Here is a 27,026-nt window from a genome sequence, read left to right on the forward strand (position 1 = left end):
GCACACACCTCTTGCACTCTGTCATTTCTCGTTCTGGGAAGTTTAACTGCATACTCAGGCAGCCTGTGGAACGGCTCATATAGTAAGGAACTGAGATCTCTGGGCAATAGAGAGAAATGGAGACCTGTTAACAACCATGTGAGTGACCTCAGAAGTGAATCCTCCAGTGTCATTACAGCTTTCAGATAATTGAAGCCTTAGCCTACAGCTTGACCTTAATCTCATAAGAGACCCCAAGTAGACCAACCTAGCTAAGCTGCTCCAGGTTCTTGACCCTCAGAACTATGTGAACTAATGTTAAGTTGCTGAATTTTGGGATGATATATTATGCAGCACTAGAAAACTAGTAACTGGGATGCCTGCGTGGCTCAGTCAGTTGAACGTCTGACTCTTGATTTCTCCTCTGGTAGTGGTCCTGGGGTTGTGGTAGTCCTACAGTGGGCTCCCGCTGAGCGTGGAGCCTGCTTGGGATTCTCTCCTTCTCCCTTTCTCAAAACAAAACAAAACAAAAAAGTATATAAAAGAAAACTAAGAACTAATTTTGGTAGTTCTGGAAATAGTGTGCTGCCTTATCAAAATTTGAAGTGTGGTGTGGCTTTAGAACCAGGCAGGGAGTAGAAGCTGTAAGAAATTATGAGTATTAATGAAAGCTTAAAGTGCCTTGAATAAATTGATAGCACAATTTTAGACTTTGAGGAGGCTGCCAGTGAGGACTCACAGGAAAGTGAGGAAAATCTTAATGGAACCCAGAAGAAGTGATCTTTGTTGTAAGGTAGCAGAAAGTTTAGTAGCATTTGTCAACTGCAGTAAATTGAAAGGTAAAAAAATATCTAATGAGCTGAATGATATGCCAAAATATTGGAAGTACTGCCTGGTTTCTTCTTGTGCTTCATATAGTCACATGTGAGAAGGGAGAGAGAAACTAAAGAAAGGGCTGTTAAAAAGGAGCCAAGACTTCCTGGTTTGGAAGATTGATGGTCTCTCCAGATTACAATGCTGAAACTCTGATGTGTTCCCAAGCAAAGATCAAACTTAAATCACTCTCAGGAAAGCATGAACGAAAGTTGAAGCCAAGAGTACAACTGTAAAATTCTTTATTAAGACCTCAGAGAAGTCAAAGGTGGTACCTCACAATACTGTTCAGACAAAAGGCCCTTTAAAGAATTTCAGGGTGTACTTCACATTTCCTTTCAATATGTGGCTTCTAAGAACAGTGGAGCTTCTAAGAAGCTTAAGAGCATCGCCCTTCAGGCTTTCAGCGTAAACCCAAGATAGGGCATATCTAGAGGACATTTGTGGATGTGACTTTTGTCTAATGGAATGAGACTCCAGTGAGATCCACTGGAGACCTGTGGTGTTTTCACGAACTGCTACCATCTTGGACTACAGAAACAGTGTTAAGATCAAAGAGGCCTTTGATCTCTGAGACTTCTACAAGCAGAGGTCAGACTAAGAATTTACTCAACTGCACACATGTGCTAACTTTCATGAAAAAAAGTGTGATTCAGGAAACAAACAATGTTGTAAAGAGTCATTTTCAGGCCCTGATCAAGGAACTTTAAGTATTTGCCCAGGTGGATTTCAGAATTTCCATGGACTGTTGACTCCTTTGTTTCTCTCCCCACCCCATCCCCATCCCTTTTAACAGGAATATCTAAAAAATTGTCTTCTGGGGGCGCCTGGGTGGCGCAGTCGGTTAAGCGTCCGACTTCAGCCAGGTCACGATCTCGCGGTCCGTTAGTTCGAGTCCCGCGTCAGGCTCTGGGCTGATGGCTCAGAGCCTGGAGCCTGTTTCCGATTCTGTGTCTCCCTCTCTCTCTGCCCCTCCCCCGTTGATGCTCTGTCTCTCTGTGTCCCAAAAATAAATAAAAACGTTGAAAAAAAAATTTAAAAAAAAATTGTCTTCTGTATGCCCCACCATTTTATTTAGGGTGTATGATAGGCAGAAAACTTATATTGTAGTTCACAGGATTATAGATAAAGAGGAACTATACCCAAGATGTTTAAGAAACTATATCCAAGGCCTTATCCGTACCTGGATCCGATATAGATGACAAGTTTCTAAACTTGGAGTTGATATTATAATCGGGTGATACTAATGGGGGCTTTGCAGGGAGTAAATGTATTTTGCATGTTGTAGGGAGGGACTGTGACTTACTGGGAGCCAGAGAGTGGACTGTGGTAGCCAGCCTCAAAAAGCTTCCCAGTGACCGCCACCTTCTGTTACTTATATACTCTTGTGTAATCTCCCACATTGTACCAAAGTTAGTCTGTGTGACCAGTAAAATATGGCAGAAGTGATAGTATGTCACTTCTGGGATTAGTTTCTAAAAGAAAAGATAACTGGTGTTTCTAACTTGGGAAGTGCTCTTTTGTGTGTGCACTCACGCGTGTGCTCTCTGTCACTCCTTCCCTCCCTCCCTCGCTTGCTCTCGGATCAGTCACTCTGAGTGAAGCCATATTGCCATGCAGGCAGCCTATAGAGGCACTCACATAATGAGGAGTTGAATTCTCTGCCAGCAGCTGGAGAGGTTCTGAGAACTGCCAGCAACCACATGATTGAGCTTGGAAGCGGATTTGAACAACGTGGTTAAACAGCATGACCTAATTGACATGCATTGCACTTAGTGCAGAATACAGATTCTTCCTGAGTGGAATTTTTACCAAAATTGACCATATGCGGGGCCATCAAGCAAATTCCAATGCACTTCTAATGTTAGAAATTATTCAGTGACTTCTGTCCCCAGTGGAATTTAGAAGTTGGTAACAAAAAGGTAACTAGATAATCTCCTAGCTATCTAGAAATGGAACATTATACTTGTAAAGTAATCCTTAAAGAAGAAATAGAAAGTAAAATTAAACATTTTAAACTGAATAATAATAACACAACATGAAAGAATGACTAAAGCCATTCTTAGAATGTGCTAGCTTAAATACTTATATTAGAAAAGAAGTCAAAATCTTTTGTCTCAAGGAGTTATGAAAAGGAAATTAGGCCTAATCAAGAGACAATAACATAAAATAGAAAAAAAACCTATATTAAATAAACAAAGTTGGCTCATAAAGAACAGTAAAATTAGATCAGTAAAATAAAGATGAGTCCAGGCAAGACTGATCAAAAATAAAATAATGCTTGGGGTGGGGGTGGTGTCACCAAACTTTTTCTGTAAAGAGCAGATAGTAAATATTTGCAAGCCATGGTAGTCTCTGGAAGGTATTCATCTCTGCTGTTTTGGTTGCACTCATAGATGATATATAAGTGAATGGGCATGACTATGTTCTAGTAGAATGTTATACAAAAATAGATAGCAAGTCAGATGTAGATGTAGCCTGTGGGGTCATAGTTTCCCCATCCCTGATCTCAGCACTGGTTAATTAATGCCTACCAACATCACAAAAAGAGGGGCAACTAGATAACTATGCATCTTATTTAGAATGTATCTCATTGAAGTAGTTTTACTGAATATTGCAAGAATATGAAGTAGTTTTACTAAAAATTGCAAGAATAAAAAAATGCATGGTGAACTTACAGTTAAAAGACATTTTAGAGACTTTTGTGTATGGACTTGATTTGGATCCTGATTCAAACAGTATATTAAAAACGAAACAATAGGGGCAGTTTGAATATTGACTGGATATTTGATATGAAAGATTCGTTTTAAAGGTTTTTTTTTTAATTTTAATGTTTATTCATTTTGAGAGAGAGAGAGTGAAGCAGAGCCTAAGTAGAGGAGGGACAGAGAGAGGGAAACACAGAATTGGAAGCAGGCACCAGACTGTGGGCTGTCAGCACAAAGCCCAATGTGGGACTCGAACTCATGAGCCATGAGATCATGACCTGAGCCAAAGTTGGAGGCTTAACCAACTGAGCCACCCAGGCGCCCCTAGTTTTAAAGTTTTTTTTTAGGTGTGATGTGGTATTATGGTCCTGAGTCCTTGTTTTCTTGTTTTTGAAGAAATAAGTCCTGAAATATTTGTGGATGGAATATCATATGTAGGATTTTTTTATGTATTAACACCTATGATTTTGAAATTTTGTTAGACTTCTCTACTTGTCTGTTTTTACCACTAGGATAAGCATAGTACTCAGTAAGTGCTACAAAAATGAATGCAGCCAACTCCTCAAAAATAGTAAATGTGTCCATTAGGCCGTATTATCAACTTGTTTTAGATACCAGATTTCCTTAGAAATCACTTGCTGTTTCCAAAGGGGGGAAAATGCTAATATTCACAGCAAAATGAACAAATAGAAATTATATTTATTTTAATTCAATATAAATTTTTATTTCCCTCACTAGTAAAGAGGTTTTACCTTTGTTGTGGATATCAATTAATGGAATTACTTTTATTTAGCCATAAGTTTTAAATTTTGGACAGGGAGCCAGATTTCATCTTGTATTTGCTTCTTATTCATATTAATATAACATAATTCACTTAGAAAAAAATGTTTCCGTGGTTATCTCTAATTCTGAAACATAACTACTGCTTTTGAATATTCACATTCCAGTCTTAATTTCAAATATATATTTTAATGTTTATAATAATTAGGTAAATATAACTTTATACCTTGTTTTTTATGAGCCTGTTTCTTCCTGTTGCACAGTCTTCATAGTCATTATTTTAAATGGTTATTTTCTGTGCATTTTTAATAAAGCAGTAGACTTTATATAAATAAATATAAATAAGATGTTATGTAAATAAATAATCTACATAAAACCATAATAACACATACATAAATATGTTAATTATTTTTCTCTGCAGTGGAGCTACTGTATTCAAGCTTTAATTATTCATATAGTATGGTTCTTTCAAATAAAAACAGTTGAGAGGACAAACTCACATTTATTTAAAAGAACATCTTTTTATTACACTACTTTTGGAAGTAAAATATAACAGTATTTTGAGTACTGATGATGAGGGTTTTAATAATATAAGATAGTTTTGGAGAAAAGAAAAAAAATGACGAGAAAAATCCTGAAACCCAATAAAGTGGATTTTGAAATAATCTTGGTGTTTTGTTTTCATTGTTTACAATGAGTTTCTGATAGTTGAATCACCAGATTCTTTCCAGGAAAATATCTATTGGTATTACTAAAATTAATTCTCATTTTTTAAAGAATAGGCTTATTTAGAAGAAAATATATCTCAATATAAATCATAATGAGGGATTTTCTTTTTTGTTATTTTATCCTGTTTTGTTATCCTATTACCCTATTCTGTTATTGGTCATTCCATTTTTCCCTCCTAAAAATGAGGCCTATAGCCACCTCAATTTTAGCAGCCTGCCAATGGTTAGTATTAATACTATTTTAGGATTCTCACTCAGATACTAGAGTCCCAGAGTGGAAATTTCTGATTGACAGGAATATTTGATTTCTAATTTTTCCTCTTAAATATAGCTACCAGTAATCCTATAAAATTAAATGATATGGTATCTTTTGTTACATTCTTAACCTCAAAATAAATAAGCAAAAGGAATTTAAAACAAATTTCATTAGTTAAGAGACTGTAAGTTTGTAAAATTAAAAGATGGAGAGATGCAGGCTGTTGGCCTGTTTTAGAAATATGAATATAACAAGTATAATTAAGAGAATATAAATGAAAGAGTATCATAAAAATTCGTGTTGGATTGGACATTAAATATTAGCTAAGCTACATTTGAATTTGTTGATCTAAAACAACTTCCCTGCAAGTGAAAGACAAATTTGTAAGTCCTTTACTGAACTGATGCTAAGCTTGTGAGTACAACAGTCTTTTGGAGCCTCCCTTTTGCCATATTTGTCTAATGTATCACATATCAGGCCGATTACTATTTTCAGAAACAGTATTCATGACTGAAATCCTACAGTTAACCTTTAGAAGATCAAAAGGAAATATACTTATTTAAAAGGTGACCCTAATATATATATATATATATATATATATATTTTTTTTTTTTTTTTTTTTTTACTCCTTTTTTGCTTTGTTGCTTGCATGTTTAGCAGCTTTTTTTTTTTTTTTCCATTTGTTGAATAGAATTACTAAGGGTGTATATAAAGGTCAAACAAAGTCATCTTAGGATGGAAAACTAACGTATCAGTTACAGACCATAGCTAAATATTTTGGCAGCAGTAATTTGGAGTTATTTTAAAAGATTTAACATATAGAGTGAATTAACATATAGAGTTAGCTGCTAGTAACTGAGATTTTATAAAACTTATCATATTTAAAGGTTTTCTGCTAGAGCTCAAGTACTAAAAGCTAGAAGTAGGTCTGGATAATTAGAGCTGTATTTACATTTGGGGTAAACTTTCTCATTATAAATATTGAATGTATTTGTTATTTATAGTATACCAAAATATCTTCATAGATCAGTAAATGCCTTTCCAAACTACCAGTTAATGTCTAAAATGATTATTCATATTCTGTTAAATATTAAAATTTCCAAATATGTTTCTTGCTTTTCAAACTATCTAGTATCTTTTATTTTATATTGGCAGTTCTTAATAGATGTTTTTCATTGGAGATCCATAGTTTTTGGATCTATATATGGAGATCTATATAGATTGCTGTTAGAGACAGTGAAATATATTGAGCTTTGGCTAACTGATTTCCTTTGGTTTTTAGGTGGTTGAACAGGGTATGTTTGTAAAGCACTGCAAAGTAGAAGTGTATCTCACAGAATTGAAGCTCTGTGAAAATGGAAACATGAACAATGTTGTAACTCGAAGATTTAGCAAAGCTGACACAATAGGTATGCAACATCCTGTCCATTGCTATTAGAAATTTAACTGTAATTCTATTTCTTATATGCTTCTAGGATGATAACTTTTTTAAGGTTTACACTTAAACATTACAGATTTCCAAGCTTGAGGCAACAAATCTTAGCCTAGAGTTGAATCATTTATCATGTCTAGATCTAGTTTACATTATTAGATGAGTTTATTATTTGTGTTATTTTACTTAAAAAATGAAATAATTACTGTTTTAATTTAGCATTTGAAAAAATACATATCATGTTTGTAACATGAGTATAAGTTAAAGTAGAGAACTGTAAGTAACATGGAAACTGTTATTTAACATGGAAAATGACAACTGTTTATTTTCTTTTTTCCTGTTTATTCTTTGGACTTTAAATACAATTAAGTAGCTACTTAAATAAGGCAGTAGGCTTAGTAGAGTTAGCATTTTTATGATACGTTAATTTTTTTCTTGTTTAACAATGAGTGGATTAGGAAATTATAGTCTCAAGTGTACCCAACTCCCTCTGTATATTTATATATCTACATATCATTATATTTATATATCTACACATATAAGTGCATATTAAAATAAATGCAATTTTTTATTGTATTTTAAAGTCACATTTTAATTTAAGGTCAGACTATGTTGAATAAGATATTTTTTAAATAAATGATTATGGATTTAATAACAGAATTGTAGTTCATAGAACACAGCTCAAAATAAAAATTATAGAAGGTAGTTATTTTATAATAAAGTTATTGGAAAACAAGATGAATGGTAATATTGATCTTGTTGGAAAATGTAGACAGACAGTGGAGACATAGCAATTAATGAACAGAACTTCTCAGCCAAAAAAAAAAAAATTGCAAATTTATGTATAGCTTTCTTTGTTGAAACCAGTCATTAAGTATACTTTCGTTAAAAGCAAATAAAAATATTTCCGAATTTCACAAGTATATTTGACTTTCACCACTTACCTATTTCACAGCAGAACATACTTTTAAAACTGTATTTTCCATGAAATAACACCATTCTTCAATACCTAGTGCTTGGTTAATCCTCATGTTTTTACAAATATGATATTATGTATGGATTTTCTGTTTTCCCCCTCTTTATTTACCTAGAACATTTATAAGCTTGTAATGCAATTTAGTAAACTCATTAAGTCATCTTTCTGAAATGAATGCTTAAGGGGTGCCTGTGGCTCAGTTGGTTAAGCATCTGACTCTTGATTTTAGCTCAGGTCATGATCTTACAGTTTGCGAGATTGAGCCTTGCGTCGGGCTCTGTGCTGCAGTGCAGAGCCTGCTTGAGATTCTCTCTCTGCCCCTCCTTTGCTTGCATGTGCATGTGCTCTCTCTCTCTCAAAATCAAACTTTAAAAAAATACAATGAATACTTAAAATAGTAAGAATTCCATATGTAAATGTCATTTTATTATATTAATATGTACAATTAGTTGACTTTTGAACTTCTAGACTTGTGGAACATATTCAGGAAAATAAAACATTTCTTCTGTATATGAAAAACTGAAAGTTATCAAATATAGGGGCACCTGGGTGGCTCAGTCAGTTAAGTGACCAACTTCAGCTCAGGTCATGATCTCACAGTTCATGGGTTCAAGCCCTGCATCGGGCTCTGTGCTGACAGCTCAGAGCCTGGACCCTGCTTTGGATTCTGTGTCTCCCCTCTCTCTCTGCTCCTACCCACTAACGCTCTGTCTCTCTCTCTCAAAAATAAAAACATTCAAAAAAATTTTTTAAGTTATCAATATATATAAAATTGCATTAATCATGATATTAAAATATGCAGAGTAAGACTCAAGTCTAATAAGGGTAGTCTATTGAAATTAAATAATGTCTGAAATGTTCAGCTAGTTGGAATATAAATGAGAAGCTACTATACAGATAATGTTTTCTAGTTATTTTAGAGTTTGGTATTTCCTTTTCTCCTTAGCTTATTTCTGTAGAAAAATTATGTATAAATATGGGACAATCAGAAATCTTACTTTTAGAGAGGCACCTGGGTGGCTCAGTTGATTAAGCATCTGCCTTCGGCTCAGGTCATGGTCGTGGTTCATGAGTTGGAGCCCCATATCGGGCCCCTAGGCTGACCGCTCAGAGCCTAGAGCCTGCTTCAGGTTCTGTGTCTTCCTCTCTCTACCCCTTCCCTGCTCAAGCTCTGTCTCTCTCCCTCTCAAAAATAAATAAACATTTTAAAAATTAAAATTAAAAAAATATTTATAAAAGAAATCTTATTTTAGAACATTAGTTCACGGAATAATATTTTTAAGCTCATTATATGAAGATCAGCTGGTTTAATTTCTGATTTCAGTACAAGCAGTGGGGAGTTCTCATATTAAGTACTACATAAGAATTTGTCTTATGGAGTTAAATCATTTATAAAGAATCTGCTTCAAAAAGTTTATGATTTGTATAGATTTTAATCAACATACTAATACTTTAAAATGCTACATACATTGGATATATACCTTAAAATTGTAAGTGACCTGAATTTTTGTACAGCCAAAGTTTCTTACTGTATTAGAGCATGTTTGTCAATACTCTGGGTGGTATAAGTAGTTTGGGAGTGAAAAGAATGGAACAGAAAATATCACAATAGAAAACAACACGTGTATATAGGGCCACGATTTCTTACTGTAGGTCTTAGTTTTTAAACTTCAGTAATCTGTACTTGAGCAAGTTTGCTCTCTAAGCAAAAGGTTTTACAAAAACTGAAATTTTGTAAAACCTTCACAAAAATTAAAATTAAACTGGGAATTTTAGAGACCTGATAAAATAGTTATCATAGTAGTTAGCAGTCGTGGGACTATGTTTTTGGCACTTGGTAGGAAATTTCTTTTTAAACCTCAGCAATACTTTATCTTCATTGTATAGATGATGAAGTTGGGGCTAAGAAAGGTTAAAAGACTTACTTAGGATCACCCTGGTTCCAAGTGAAAATATTCTAACTGGACACAGTCTCATCTCTTAATTATTGCGTTATATAATCTGTGCAAGGGTTAATTGGGCTGGTTTTGTTTTTCTAAAGGAAGTAAGTTTTGAAATGATAAAAAAATTTGGATAATAAGAAAGGAAATATGGGATGTATATTTTTCCCTTGTGGTCTCATCTTGATTAAAAATGATCCAAATATTTATGTCCATAAAATACAGCTATATGCTATGTAAATAGAATTAAGAAATAGAAGTATTTGTTTTCTGGTTTTGCCAAATCAAAACTCATTTTCAGCTACTACTATTTACACTGACTTATAATAATAATGATAGTAGCCACAGGCAGGATCTAAATAATTTACCTCATTCAGAGCCAAAATGCCTTGCCTTTGAGTATTTTTCTCCTTAAATTGACATATTTGGATATAGAAAATGTTCCAATAAGAAACATAAAGTTTAGTTTTTATTTTTTCTTTACGAATACACTGGAAAAAACAATGTTTGTTATAAAATTTATTGAAAAGTACTTTGTTTCTATAAAATTTATTAATAGAATTGCTTAACTTTATTAAATATTCTTACTAGAAATGTTTGTCACAACAATTTTGTTTTCATTATATGAGGTAATAATTTTTCTACCTCTATGCTTTTTATTAACTGCCTGACACAGTCAGATTCGTAAGTGGAAAAGTCTACACACCCTCTCAATACCTTGACATTCTCAAGTGACCTTTAATCTGTATCCAATTTGAGGCATTAATTCCCTAGTTATACCCTAGATTGTCGTTATCTGTAGCTGCACCTGGTGAATCTCAATGTGAGCATCCTGCTTTCTAGATACCACTTACTCTGTTCCCATTCTCACTTGACTCTGCTGCATCAGACCTTCAGACCTACCAGTCCCTTGGCACTGCTGCTATGATGGTCTCTACTTCTACATTGATAAATCTGATGGTAATATCAGTCTTCCATTTTCTTAACCTGCCAGCAAAAATTAATATACATACTCACTTTTCCATTTACAAATATTTCCTTTTTACATGGCTTCCAGGGCACAAGTTCTCACTGCCTGCATCTTCTCAGAGAATCTGAAAAGATCCTCTTCATATTTCTGATCTCAAAATATCAGGGTATTGCCATGCTTAGTCCTTGGATTTCCCCATTTCTTTGGTGATTTCCTTCTGTGCTCTGACTTCACATACTTTCTGTGTATCAATATCTTTTGAATTTATATCTCCTACCCAAAACTCTCCCTTAATTCCAGTTTTAATCATTCCCTAACTTCACTTCTGCCTGATAGGAATCTCAAGATATAACATGTACAAAACTAAAGTCTGTCCCTTCCCGCCAAAAAACCTGCTACCTGTCATTCTTCCCCATCTGAGTAGTCCCCACTTGTATTCTTCCAATTGCTCAGGCTCAAAACCTTGGAAATCATCAGATTCTCTTTTGTTTCATGCCCTGCATGTAATCTAAGCAGTGTATCTTCTAAGCAGTTCCTTCAGAATCTGTTCTCATTCTGACCACTTAACATTGCTTCTCCCTTGGTTTTGATTGCTTCAGTAGCCTAGTCTCCTATCCTTGACTCAGATAAAATAGTATATTCTCATAGCTCACAAGATTCTATATAATCCATTTCCACCTTGGTCATTTCACTTCAGCCACACTGCTGCACCACAGTATTCTGAAACATGCCAAATGCATTCTTATCTCAGGGCCTTTGCAGTCCTTTCTTCTGTCTTTAATGTTCTTCCCCTATATGTGAGTAGATTGCAGAACTCATTGAAGAGGAAATTCCCATATGTGTCTCCATGTATTGTATTATGTATCTGTGTATTAACAGATAGAGGTCTGAAAGAAGAAATAACAAAATGTTAACAGTGGTGTTTGTATTTCCTGAATTTTTGCATTGAGCAAGAATTATTTATGCAATCAGGAAAAAGAGCACTTAGTTTTATAGAAAGACGAAAATGACCTCCCTTCCTCAGCTTCTTCCTCTACCCTCCTTCCTAGGTAATGTTCTGTTTCTTGATATGGATGCTAGTTACGGGGTGTATCCACTTTGGAAATTTATCATTATATACTGATGACTTGTGAATTTTTCTGTTATATATTTATATTTCAATAAAAAGAACAAAAAGGAAAAAGACCAACCCACCAAAATAGAAAGCAGTACTGTTAGTATATTTATTTTGTGTAATTATTTAAATATTCTAGCTAATTGGCGCCAAGTTTTCAGATACACTGTAAGATTTCCTGTTTATTTAAAGCCTTAATCAAAATCTCATTGACTATAAGACTATTAATGAATTTTAGCTAAGTAGAGCATAAACAATATTATTAGACTAAAATTAATGAAGTAAGATAGGTATAGGTTTTTATAGTTCTTCAGAGAACATGTATTAATAGGTTTAGTGTTTTATAAATAATTTCTTCCCAAAGCTAGCCAGGTACTCTAAAATGTAGAAGTATTATATATTTCTTCATATGTCATAAGATATTTTACACTTTTCATGAGTGTAAGGTAGGCAAGTTACTGACCAGAATTCAATAGTTTTAATGCTATTTTCTAATAATCTCTCATGTTTAAAAATTTTAAAGATTCATTTAACTGTATGGCACTGAAATTTAATTACATCTCTACTCTCATATGTGGGGACTCCTGTTGTATAGCAGGTTAAGCTGCTCCAGGTTAAAAATACTTTTTCTACTCACATAATTGATTTAGAAATAAGGAAAATATATGGCTTTACTATGAAAACAAGATATTTTTACTAATACAGACATTCCTTCAAGAAGGCACTTTCCTTTGTGTCCATTTATTCTGTTTAATTTTAGTGAACTATTCAAACTGTAAGTTATATTCAATTTAATATAAATTATCCTAAAATTGGTTATGTTACAATTAAAAATAAAATTTTCTATCTGTAGCACCTGTGACTCATACTTCTTCTGAGTCCATCATATCATCAGAAAAATACATTGAATTTATAATGTGTAAAAAGTTAAACTTCATCCTGTATAATATAAATTATACTGGACTGTTACATGATTAAATTTTTCTACCTTGTGAGATCTTTGTTTTCCCAAGTAATTATCTGTCAGAATTATAATTACCATTTTGTTTGTTAAAAAACACATCGGTCTTATCTTTTTTGTTCTTTATATATGTCCTACATATTTGTTCACCTGTTCTTGCTATTATATCAGTATTTTAAATTTAGGATTTTTATGCTGGTGAGCACTTAGCTCTATGTGGTATATTTTAAAATATGTATTATATTTATATATCTTTCCTCCTTAAATCTAGATACAATTGAAAAAGAAATAAGAAAAATCTTCAATATTCCAGATGAAAAGGAGACCAGATTGTGGAACAAATACATGAGTAATACATTTGAACCACTGAATAAACCAGACAGCACCATTCAGGATGCTGGTTTATACCAAGGACAGGTATTGTTTAGCAGTACTGTTTATTTTAAGCATACTATACATGAAGCTTTTTGGAGTCACAAACTTTATGAATATCTTGACAATCTATAGTGGGTTCTACTCTCTCTGGCTTCCTCTTTCTAACTCATCTCTTCCCTGTTCCTGCTGTTCATTGGCAATAGCTTTTGCTTCCCTCCTTGAGCTTGAGAATAACCTACTTTATAAAAAGAAATGATTTTTCATCAAAAAACAGCTAAAAATATAGGTCAGCAAACTTTCTGTAAAGAATCAAATAGTAAATATTTTTGGCTAAGTAGGCCATATGGTCTCTATCACAACTACAACTTTGCCTTTGTAGTAACAAAGTAGTCATGGACTATATGTAAACAACAAGCTTCATTTACAAAAGCAGTCAGTGAGCTAAGTGAACTGTAGTTTGCCAACCTCTGCTAAGGTATCAACCCCCAATTTGGTCCTTCTTTATGATACAATCCAAAGAAATGAATGTGTTGAAAAATGAAGATGTTTAGACACAGTCAACAAGTCCTACTGCTTCTACCCTCTAAATATTTCTTGAATTAATCTCTGTATTCCATTCTCAGCCCTATCAGTAGTGTCTTAACAGATCCCTCTGCATCCAATCTTTTGCATATCCACTCTCAGTCTTTTATATTTCTGTTAGAATACTCTTTCTGAAATGTAAAACCTCAGTGTTTCCCTTTTATAAACCTTTCCTGGTTCCTTAACAATTAAATAAAGTCCAGGCAACTTAACACGGCATGCATGTCAAGGTTTGACCTTTTTGCTAGTCTTCCAGCATCTTACATTATCCTTGCCTTGTGATTTGTACTCTGACAAGTACCAAACCGAACTGCTTGTAGTTCTCTAAGCATACTATCCTATTCCAAACTCCTGTGTTTTCATTTGTGTTATTCCATCTGCTTGTTATACCCTTCTTCCCAATGCCTGCATCCATCCAGCAAAAAGTCCTTTTAAACATCAAAATAGTCAAATTAACCATTCCATTTTGTCATGTAGTCTAACCAGATCAAATCTTTCATCCTTCAGATTCCAATTCAAATGTCACGTCATCTCTTCAGCCTTTCCTGGTCTATTTTTCTCAGTATCTATTTCAGGTATAGGAGTTTTCTACTTTGGAGAAAAAATTATTCCCTTAACTTTATAATGATTTATGTATAGGTCTTTTGTGTCATTCGTTATGTACTTTATTTATATGTTGAGCTTCCCAGCTAGACTATGAGTTCCTTGTTTTAGTTGGACTTTGTGTCTATTTATTTTTGTTTTTATTTTTAGTACCTAACACAGAGCCTGGTGCTCTGATATATGGAGGGTTTTATTTTGTTCTGTTTTATTAAAAATAACTATTGACATTGGTATTTTGATCCAAGTTAAAAAATTCAGAACAGAAGAAATTAATTTTTAGTAAAAGTCTACTGTATGTCATGTATTGGGCTATAAAAACATTAATTTTCAGACTTATTTTAGCTATAGTCTTAAGGGAAAATCTTACAAAAACTAACATGTATTATAATTAAAAGCAGAGTTAACCTGACTGAAGGTGGTATAAGGAATTTGGAACTCTATTGGTTAGTCAACACTCCCCTCCTTGGCCAATTTCCTCTTTGACTCCTGAGTTACCAGCCATAAGTCTTGAACTCCAAGAGTTCAATTTGAAACACATGGAATCATTTATTTAAATGTTTTCCAGGATCGAGCCCATGTAATGGCTGTTATCCATCCATCATGTACACTAGAAAACTGAGACTTAGACATTTTAAATAATTTGATGTTCCTGATAGGAATGCACTTATCAGCTTGCAGCTGACGATAAATTATTTTAACAATTTTAAATATCCTTAAGAACATTTGATCTTTTGAAATAATGATGTTTCAAACAACATGCTTTAAATTTTCCAGATTTTGTAAATAGTTATTTTCTGACTGATGATAAGTGAACTCACACTGTCCTGGACTTTTTAAAATTTTTACCGAAATTGAAAGTAAACTGAAACATCAGAAAGTGAAACAAAGATACATAATTGAAGAGTTTGCCTCCCAAAATGGGCGATTCTTATCTCTCTCCCTTAAAAGAGTGTGTGCGTGTGTGTGCACGTGTGCATGCACACATTCAGCTTAATTAAATTTTGAAATATTTCTGAAATAGTTTTCTTCTTAAAAGTTTTAACCATGAGCAAAACTTTATTCAGAAAATAATATATTTGAATAAAGGAGTGAACATTAACATTTCTGATGGCCTTCAAAATTAATATCTGATTGTAAAACATGAAATTTTAACTACACACACTATTAGGAATTAAAATATTATGGTACACCTTTAAATATTTGTTTGATTCTTCAGTTGTAGGACCTTCCATTGGAAAGCAAACCATAAACAATGATAACTAAATGCATAATTTTGGAATTTTTATAACTGAAGTCTTTCATTTTATAACTAATTTAAGTCTTCCAAATGACTGAAGCTTACATATATATGTGTGTGTGTGCATATATGTGTATATATATGTGTGTGTGTGTGTGTGTGTGTATATATATATATATATATATATATAAAACAAAACATATATATATTCAAATTTGTAATGCCAAGACATGTTTTCTCTCTGTGTAGTTCATATATAGATGTCTGTAGAGTTATAAGTTGCAGTAAAGAAAAACTTCAGGAGTTAAAAATTACTAAATTCAGTTTTATAAATCTATGAAAATATATGAATATATGATTATATCGGAATGATATCAGAAAATTGAGGAGAGTGATAAATTGTATATGATAGGAAGGGAGAAAAGTATGATCAGGGAGAGATCAGGATAGTAGGTAGAGTGCTCTTATTCTTTATATACTACACATGTACTTCATACACGTTCCTTGAATGTAGGAAGTATTAACACTTAAAGATAACTTTTATATTTTAATTAGAATACTCTCAACAACCTGGTTTTATTAATTTTTTTTATTGATGCTTTATTGTTTGTTGTATGTGCTCTCAAACAGGCTTACATTTTATATTATTAGGATCCAAATGCCAACTTACAAATGGCCTGAAACATACAGTCCACAAAAGTATTTTACTGAGAGTATGTAGAGTAGGTTACAAAATTGCAATTTCAAGAAAGAGTTGAAGGTGATTATGTAGGATGTATTCACAATTTGTAATGCTTGAGTTTACTTGAAGACATGTTTTCTATGTTATAGTTCTCCCATGGAAATTTGGTTATTAACGTATTGATATATCACATATTTCTTTTGCTAATTTAGTTATTTTTGCTTAGTTTTTCTTCTTTGCACAGATTCACCCATAGCAAAAACTGGAAGAAAGGCTTTTTAGATTGGCAGATAAGGGGGAGGATTCTGACATGTTTTAGAATAAAGCATAGTTCCCTTGCCCTGTACTTTACATTTATTAGAATTGATTTCTGTCTGCCTTTACCATGCTGCAATAAAGAACTTGAGTCTGAATCTCACAAATGTGACTCTATCATTTATACATTAAAAGATTCTATAATTTACATAGTGATAACGTAAGTAAAGACAAATTTTAAAGCCCCAAATAAATTACGTGTGATCTGTAATTTGGAATTATCTGTGGGGCTATTTTCCAGGATTTGCGTAATGATAGCTAAGTTTATATATCAGTATGTTTAACAACTTTGACCTTTTATTGAGCATCTGGGTTTTTTTGCATGGTACTTACTATGTCACAACCTATAAACAGAAAAGAAATAGAAAATATACTCCCTAAACTCAAGGAATTTATATTGTATTTATATTGCCCAGCTTTGGAATCAAAATTCAAATACCTCTTCACCTTGTCTACTATGTCCTTTAATCCCAGAGTTACTTTAGTTTCTTAGTGTATTCACCTAATCTTCTAAAGCTATCTTAACTTCAGAGTTAAGGAAAAACACTCTTTTATTGTGTCATATTTACAGGTGTTAGTGATAGAACAGAAAAATGAAGATGGAACATGGCCCAGGGGTCCTTCTGCTCCTAAGTAAGTGTTCCCACTTTTTATGGCTGATTGCATGATCTTAAAGCCTTTGATTTCAGATAACAAAATCCAGAATGATAGAAGATACCTAATTGTACATTGCAAGTATATATTCCTACTTTATATTTAAATATTTTATTCCCATTATAGACATTTTCTAAGTTTGCATTTAAATTAATATGCTATAATTAAAAAGCCTTCCAGTTCGAATCTCTTTTAGAATAAGGTACAATATACATATGTTAGAAATATTGTTACATTGTCTAATACATCAAATCACTATTAAACATTTTGTTTACTATTTTTCAAGCTTTTTGTGATTTCTTTTAAAAGTATCTGTTAAAGAACACTATCAAAATGAGTCTGACATAAAGTTAATATTTTTATTTATTTAAATGTTTGAGAATATAAAAGCACAAGTAGAGATAGAGGAGTATAAGAATTGCTTTTGATGGTAAATGAAGGAAGGATGAAAGAATTAGAAATCGTTTTAACATTTGTTTGAACATGGTAAGAACCCTTAATTTGAGATCTACCCTCTTAACAAATTTTTTAAGTGCACAGTACAGTATTGTTAACTGTAGGCACATTGTTGTGTAGTAAATCTCTAGAATTTCTTAATCTTGTATAACTGAAACTTTATTTCTATTGCACAGTAATTTCCCATTTCTCCCTTCCCCCCAGCCCCTGGCAACCATCCTTGTACTCTCTGTTTCTATGAGTATTTGACCAAGTTTAGATACCGCATGTAAGTGGAATCATGCAGTTTTTGTCTTTCTGAGATTGGCTTATTTTACTTAACAGAATGTCCCCCAGGTTCATCCAAGTTATCATATATGGCAGAATTTCCTTACTTAACACAGTCTTACTTCCTTAAAAAAGTCTGGATAATATTTCATTGCAGTATATGCCACATTTTCTTTATCCATTCATCCATCTATAGACATTCAGGTTGTTTTCCTATCTTAGGAATTGTACTGCAGTGAACAGGGGAATGGAGATATCTCTTTGAGATGATTTCGTTTCTTTTGGATATATACCCAGAAGTGAGATTTCTGGATCAGATTGTACTTCTATTTTTAATTTTTTGAGGAACCTTTGTACTGTTTTCCATTGCAGCTGTATCATTATACGTTTCTACCAACACTATACCAGTGTTTCAATTTCTGTACATCCTGTGAGCACTTGTTATCATTTGTTCTTTTGATAGTAAGCATCCTAATAGGTATGAGGTAATATCTCATTGTGGTTTTGATTTGCATTTCCCCAACAATTACTGATGTTGCGCATCTGTACTTATTACTATTTGTATGCCTTCTTTTTGAGAAATGTTTATCCAAGTCCTAGGCCCACTTTTTAATCTGGTTATTTGTTTTTTTGCCATGGAATTGTAGGAATTCCTTGTATATCTTGGGTATTATCCCCTTATCAAATATGTGGTTTAAAGATTTAAAAATAAGACGTGAATCTATAAAACTCCTAGAAGATACCTTAGGGGGAAGGCGTCATGATATCTGTCCAGGCAGTGATTTCTTGAATATGACACCAAAGCATAAGCAACAAACACAATAGAGAAATGGAACTACATCAAACTAAAAAGTTTATGCACAGTAAGGGAAACAATAAACAGAGTGAAAACACAACAAACCGATTGGGAGAAAATATTTGTAAAGGTTTTAGAATGATCAGTTTTATACTACATTATCGAAAACACTTAGTGCCAGTTGTATTTCAATTTTAGACTTTTCAAACCTTTGAGAAATAATATGGTGCCTATTATTTTAGTATATCTGTAGAATCCGAGGGGACTCTCTTAACCAAATACATTAATCTTAGCAAATATTCACACTAAGTAGGATAAAGGACTATAAATAGTTTAATATCAGTTTAGGTTAGGTTTCCCTCAAGTGAATTGTGAAATATTTTAAACATTTTCAGAGCTTTTGAAATTTCAGAATTTTCATAAGGGATTATAAACTTATAGTTTGAAATACTTAAAATAATGATTCTTAAATAAATTAAAAGTAATTTATTAAATGTTAACCTCGCAAATAAAAGAGAAAACTGATCTGGTACTTAATTTTTATCTTTCAAACTAAAATGCATCTTTAATGAGTGGCTCTCTGTCCTTTTTATCTTGTGAAGTTTTTTTATTTAAATTTTTTATGAGACCACTTAAGTATATTAATTAGATTTTATTATTACTCCCACTTAGTAGGGTGTAATATAAGGATAGAACTTAGAATAAGAAGATATTGAAAGCACATGGTAGATAATTGTAAATTTCTTGATTGATGAAGCTTAGAAGTTAGAAATGTTTTCTTTGCAAATATTTACTTTTAGTCTTTAGATCAAGATAAATGTTCTTTTTTCTGGCTTATTGTTAGATTGTTATGTATTTGTTAACAGTTTTAAATAATTTTTGAAATTTCAAAGTTGCTTGTGCCTTAAGAAATACCATGAGTTCTAAGGATTTAGAGATCTTTTCTACTTAAAATTATTGATTTTCACTTGAAAGATAAAACTATATATTTTCTTTTCTTCCCTATTTGCTAGCACACAATACCATTTTTATTAAACAGCTGCAGGCCTTCTATAAGAGAAAACACAATTTCTCATATATAATACCTAACAACATAGACATAAAAAGTGTTGGTGAATGAAAGTACTATACTAGAAATGTGCTTAGTTAAGAGTTCCATTCTTCTCTGAATTACCCAGTATTTTAATACAGAACCCAAATGTTAAAGCATGAAAACATTATACATATATATATAATATATACACATGATATATATATACACATATATATATAATATATATATATAATAGTGTCTATTACTGTATATTATATAGTATCCATTATATACTATAGCCTATGATCTAGTATCCATTTACTATAAAATATGCCTAATACCATATAACAGAATGTCCTAAATTGCCCAATGATAGTTCATTAGAATGCAAAAAAAAAAAAAATGTGTTTTTTGAAATTAGCATCAGTGTATGAAAAGACTCTCAGAAAACTAAGAATAAAAGGAAATTCTCCTAACTTAATAAAGTCTGTATACCCAAAGTCTGTAGCAAAAAATTATATTGAGAAATTTTGAACACAAACCAAGTAAGATTGAAAGTGAAAGAAAAAATTCACTATTTGCATATGATACAGTCATCTATGTAAAACCCAAAACCCATCAGCAGACTATTAGAACTGAGAAAATTCAGCAAGATTCTTTAAGATTAATTTGTAAAAATTAATGTGTTTTTTATACCCAGAGGTCAGCAATCTTTTTAATAAAGAACTAGATATTTTAGCTTGTGAGCCATATGGTCTCTGACTTAACTATAACTCTGTCAGTAGAGCTTGAAAGCAGCCATAGACATTATGTCAACAAACGGTTATGGCTGTATTCCAGTAAAACTTTATTTACAGAAAAGTGTGGCAAACTGGAGTTAGCTTGTGAGCCATAGGTTCCTGACCCCTGCAAATATCATTAGTATATACTCCATAAGTAACCCAATCAGAAAATAGTATAACAAAAATTAACCTAATTAGGAATGCATAAAACCTTCATGGTAAATAACCTATTAGAAGACAAAGGATTATCATGTACTATGTGTTTTAATCTGATGATGCCTGTGTCTTGAAATCTATCCTGTCACTGACTCCTGTTAAAAATTCTATCCTGAGTTTTGTTTTGTTTTGTTTTGTTTTTTGAGAAACTTCACAAACTCATTCTAAAATTAACATATCCCAGTAAAGGTCCAGGATTAGCTAACTCACTTTTGACAAAGAAGAGGAAGGAAGCTCTGAGCCTACTACATAGTGAGAATTACTACAAAGCCATAATAATGAAAATAGTATGATGCTAACAAAAGAAAGGCAAATACACTGGAATAAATTAATGAGCTCAAAAAAAACGCTCATGTAAGTATGAGAACTTGGTAAGTGGCACCACTAGTCAATGAGAAACAGGTTGCTTAAAGCAGGTAGATGCTTAGATTTTATTAGGAAAACTAGCTGTTCGGAGAAAAACAGGATCACCAGCTTACACATTATTTACAAAGACCGACTCCAGAAGGAATACTCAAATATGAAATGTAAAACTTTAAAGCTAATAAGAAATTTCAGGAAATATCTATATTTTAAGAATCAGAGAACATAATGTGAAAATTAGTGGGTTTGATTACATCAAAATTAAGTATTTCTGTTAAAGGAACCATAAATGAAGTAAAAAGTCAAGTGTCAGTTTTTTTAATATCTAAAACCTACATGAGAATAATACCTTAATGTACAAAGAACTTTTATAAATTAACAGAAACAAAGCAAAAATCTTTTAAAAAATAACTGAAAGATATGAATAGTTTAAAGAAGGGGAAGCTCCATTGCTGACAGGCAGATGAAGAGATATACAAACTCACTTGTAATCAGAAAGCTTGACGCACAAGGTACAACCTAACAGCCACCAAAATGACAAAAATGTAAAAGATAGCTAATACCGAGTTTTGAAGGGTTGTAGGAGAAGCGTTACGAACCAGTGGTGGGAGTGTTCACTAGAACTGCCATTCTATAAACCAGTCGGTGTCACCGAAATCAGGAATTGTTTAATCCCTCTGACCCAGCACTGAGGGGAATTTTTATGCAGGTCCCTGAAGATACAAGCTTTGTAGCTGCATTGTTGCTGGTAGTGGGGATTTGGAGGCAGCCTAGCTAAAACGAGTGATGGTATGCTGTGGAATACGAGAGCGGCAGGTAGAAGTACGCAATGACAAGATCTTTAAAACTGGGTAAGGTTTAAAATAAATATACAGTTGAGAGAAAAGAAAAAACAAAATGAGGTTTTAATTAAGTACCATTTACATAAATTTAAAACAAAGCAGAACATATTACATAAAATTATAATATTTAAGAGCATAGAGAAAGCACCTAATATAGAGGAAAATAGGAGTACAGATTAGGAAGAAAAAGATGAAGGAATTACCACTTCTTTTATATGTATAAGTAAAGTAAGGATGCACATTGTTTTTTCTGGGCAAATGCCAGCTTTAAAAAGTGGAATTCTTTGTGTTCATTGAAGTCACATTATAAGCACATATAACTTAAACAAATTCAGCTCCAGCAGAGAGCCTATAATCTTAGGCCCTCAAGAGAAATTTCAGCATATTAATGTGTAGAACATTCTATTGCCATTATATCTGGCAGGAGACAACTCCTAGTCCTCAAGATGGTGTGAAGATGCTAGTTCTAATAAACATCACTAACCTGGATTTTTCTAGTGCTCATATTGCTTACCACATAACCGGTTCCTACATAGAGCATCAAAAGTCGAGGGGAAAACATTAAAGTTGTAATAGGGTGATAGAAGGAAGAATCATCTGTTACATTTGTTAAAATATGGTTTCCTAGGCCCCATCCCCAGAATTTCTGATTTGGTAGAGCTGGGTGGAGCTCCTGAATTTAACATTTCTAATTAGCTCACAGGTGATTCTAATGCTGTTTGTCTAAGGATCACACTTTGAGATATTCTGTAGGTAATGTTTCTTAATATTTACTGTGTGGGACACCATAGGTGGCAGCTTCCAAGGTCTTCACCCCAGATAAGCAGAAGATAAATCTTTATGGTGGGCCCAGGAATCTTCATTTTAGGTGCTGCTTATGAACAAGAAAATACCATTATAGTAGGCATATGTTTGTTGAGAGAAAGCATGTTAGTATCTAATTGTCTGACTTTACTACACCACTGAAAACAGGAACTAAAGTGCTCTGAATGTCCTAAAATTGTCCTGAGCCCATTTTTATCATAATTGAGCCTGTATATCCTCAGCTGAAGCTAAATTTTTATGCTACTTGATTGAGAAGAAATGCTAAATATTAAGAAATGTTAAGGGTAAAATATAATTTTGTTTAAAATATGTAGTTCTGCAGTTATAAAAATGCATATACCCTAAAATAACCCAAAATCCATGTTAGAAATCTAAACCTACCTAAAAAATACACAAGAGTTTTCCATCTGGATTTTTCTGCTAGATACCAGCATGTGATTTGAAATTTTCAACTTCATATTTATGTTATTTTTAAAAAACTAAGTGCTTAGTTTTTTCAGAACTTGCACTTCTCATCTAGATTTGCTGATTTCTTACAACCTCTAAAAACACAATCTTTTCTAATAATACCTTAGAGAAGTTTTAACCCACAGTTTTCTGTTCTGTTAAATTTGACCATTTATTTTCTAAAGATGTTGGCATCAGGTACATAGTGTAATTATTCAGGTGGAGATATATAGTTAGTTAAATCTTGTATTTCTAAAAAATTATTTTACAGTAGATAAATTGTAAAAGTATAGAAGTTCCTAAAAAGAAGAGAAACCTGACCAACAGATGATTCCTTACTTTCCAGTTTGTTTAAACATAATACTTTTTTCCTTAGCCATAGCTTCTGAAGTACAACTTTATTAAATTTTGAATTCATTCAAAAATTATGCAAATTTTTTCTCTATGGTTTTATTTAGGTATAGTTATTTCAAAGAATGGTTTTGAGATTATGAATATTATAGAAATGAAAAGATCCAAATTTTACGGTTTTACTGAAATAAAATTCTTGTGAGAGCAGCCCAAGAAACTGATTTAATTCAGGTATTTTCAGTAATTGCTCACAAATATTGATAAAAGGCATGTTGATTAAGTATCGGGTGAATAAAAGTTAAGTGTTATTGATGATTGTGAAAGGCAGTTTTCATGGGCTAAGAAAACATCCAGAGAAAGAATCCAAAATCAACTAGATAATGCATGAAAGGCCAAAAATACTCAAATGGAAAACTAAGTTAGTTCTCACTCATACATTGTCTTTCGGCCATCTGTGTTGTTCTAATTAACAAATTCCAAATTGGTGACCAAAACACTAAGTATAAACTTAATCTGGTGCCATATTAGTTTTTTTTTTTTTTTACAGCACTCTGTCCCTGAGTGCTCTGCTTGGCGAGAGGGAGCATTTTATAAATAAAACTATTGCATACTACTTTTTGCCCAAGATAAATAATAAAAACACCTAGGTGACTCTGCAGTATTGTTTTTGTTTTTGTACACTATCGTTTTCAAATCTGTATTTGCTTAAATACATTCAAAAAATGCATAATTTTTTAGAACTTTTTAGAGAGTGATTAAGCCCAATTTGCTTAATAATAGAACATTAACTGTATAAATGGATTCAGAAATGGTGCATAGACCTATTTGACTGAAAATTATTAAAATAAATATTAGGAAACTCCTACCACATAAAGTATTGGTTTCATTTTAACAAATTGCACTGAGACTTTTTAAGTATTTGTACATGATAGGTTCTGCTTATTTGAAACAGATTTGGTTATTACAGTTCTGTTTGGGTACTAAACAAGCTATAGTTATTAGCATTCAAAGAAAATGCACCCTCAAAGTTTCTATGAAAGTATACAAACTTGTTACCAATCTTAACCTTGTTCAAACACAAAGTAGGGGGTTGAATGATTTGAGTTTGTGGGAGTTGAGAGAATGGCTCATAAGCCAGCTTTCAATTCCTTGTCCATTCATTTATATTCACATATTTTAAATTAATAATGTGTCTTCTATTTAAAATGTAAGCTCTGAGCCATAAATCTAGGGTAGTATTCCAAAATCTGCAGTTTGTTGTCATTTTTTAAGACGTTTTGAATTTTTGTAAGTTTTCTTGCATGCTTTATATCATTTTATTTTGTTCCTATTTTGTTCTCCTTCAGTAAGAGACATACAGTGACTTTTTCCAAGACTCTAAGTTGAGATAATGGAAGAGCCAAACAAAACTGCCTAGTATGCAGTTAAAGATCAGGAACCAAAGCTTGGAGAGTAATAACTGCAGGTGCAGAGTTCTATTCCTGGAAGTGAGAAATATAAGCATATATGAAGTATCTAATAAAAAATGTAAAGAACTAAATACTGAATTTTAAAGGATGTCCCTAAGAAATGATATAAAACAAAAAGATCAAATAGAGTAATCCTGAACATTTAGGAAAACTGGGAACATATTATATCGAAGAGAACAAGGGGAAACACTTTCAGAAGTAGCGAATGGTCATTATTGCTAAGTGTTGCAGAGACTGGGGAGAGGGATGGGGAACAAAAGAGATTCTGTGTATTTGACAAGTGGAAACAGTATGTTGGGAATGAGAAATAGATGATAGGGAAAGAGGAATTGAATAGTCAGAAAATGGAACAGCTGGTATAGATCAAATCACTCACCATGAAATGTACTGACAGAAGAAAGATAACTAAGAGGGTAAATTGGTTGGAAAGGCAGGGTTCCAAGAGAAACTATATATAAATCTTTTTGTTATTTGAATATATACATCTTTCTTAGGTATTTGTCACCTAAAGATAGGCATCATAATGATGTTAGAATGAAGTTCCTGTGTGCTGCTGGTTATCAATAAGCAGCTTTTTTCTGGTTATTTTAGATGTCCAAATTCTAAATTCTTTTTGGAAATGCTTGTGCCTACACATAAATACACTCCTCATAACTGTACTTTGAGGTTTCTCATTTTAATAAAACACCCATTAAGACCTTGAGTGTATATATATATACACTCCTTTGACATGCTGAAAATGCACATGGACTAAATAAATATTTCCTTCCTCTAAACACTGTACCAGCTTCCTGTTCTGGAAAAATAATATATAATCTAGTACCAATACCATGTCTCCCAAGTTTTGCCAAACAGCATGGTCACAGTCAAGTTTATGTTAACTAGTGTCCAGATATTTATTTATTTAAATTTTTAAAAGTTTTATTTATTTATTTTGAGAGAGAGACCGCATGAGTAAGGGAGGGGTAGATAGAGGGAGAGAATCCCCTCCATGCTGCCAGGGCAGAGCTTGGCATGAGACTCAAACTCAGGAACCCCGAGATCATGACCTGAACAGAAATTTGAGAGTCCATCGTTCACCCAACTGAGCTACCTGGGCGCCCCCTAGTGTCCAGTTATTTAAAAGCCATTAATTGAAGTTAGAAAATTTAGTGTATTTTATGCATAAATCAATAAGTTTACAGTTCTCGTATAGATGCTTAATATTCACAGGTACTCACAAATAATTATTGGATATATTCTTTTTTGTTCCCTGGTTTGTTCCAAAAAAGATTTGAGCAATTTATGGTAACATGTATAAGTCAATGTTAACTATATGAATAGATACAGAAATCACTCAAATGTAAACTAAACTTAGTCACAGTAAGGTGAAGCCAGAGGAGAAGTTAGCTGGCGGGAGCAAGTAAGGGCTTTTGAAGTTATCAAAATTGATCTGCAAATATATGGACTTGATTTGGGTCCCGATTCAAACTAACCAACTGGGGAGAAAAAAGTGAACATGAACTGACTGTTTAATTGGGACTGGCACTGGTATCGTATCTCTTGTGGGTTAGGGATCTATACTATAAGTTTTTGTTTTAAGTTTGTATTTAAATTACAGTTAGTTATCATATAGTGTAATATTAGCTTCAGGAGTAGAATTTAGAGATTGATCACTTACATAGAACACCCAGTGTTCATCTCAACAAGTGCCCTCCTTGGTATCCATCACTGCCCACCTCTCCTCCAGCAACCCTCAGTTTGTTCTCTATAGTTCTGTGTAGTTAAGAGTTTGTTTTATGGTTTGCCTCTCTTTTTTTCCCCTTATGTTCATCTGTTTTGTTTCTTAAATTCCACATATGAGTGAAATCATATAGTATTTGTCTTTCTGTGACTTTCTTTGTTTCGCATAAAACACTCTAGCTCCATTCATGTTGTTAGAAATGGCACGCTTTCGTTCTTCTTTATTGCTGAGTAATATTCCATTATATATATACAGGTGAAATTATAAATGTCTGGAATTTGCTTTAAAATA

General features: G+C 32.7%; 1 protein-coding gene across 4 annotated transcripts in view; it reads left to right on the plus strand.

Annotated features, from left to right (window-relative positions):
• USP15 (ubiquitin specific peptidase 15) overlaps positions 1-27,026 on the plus strand; it is a 119,210-nt gene that overhangs the window by 33,194 nt on the left and 58,990 nt on the right. For all 4 annotated transcript variants that reach the window (XM_006933864.5, XM_045062010.1, XR_006600820.1 and 1 more), the window contains exons 4-6: positions 6,607-6,733; positions 12,989-13,134; positions 17,083-17,144. In XM_006933864.5, coding sequence (XP_006933926.4) covers positions 6,607-6,733; positions 12,989-13,134; positions 17,083-17,144 — 335 coding nt within the window. The remainder of the gene's footprint in view (positions 1-6,606; positions 6,734-12,988; positions 13,135-17,082; positions 17,145-27,026) is intronic.

Source organism: Felis catus, chromosome B4, assembly GCF_018350175.1.
Source record: "Felis catus isolate Fca126 chromosome B4, F.catus_Fca126_mat1.0, whole genome shotgun sequence".
Classification (NCBI taxonomy): Eukaryota; Metazoa; Chordata; class Mammalia; order Carnivora; family Felidae; genus Felis; species Felis catus.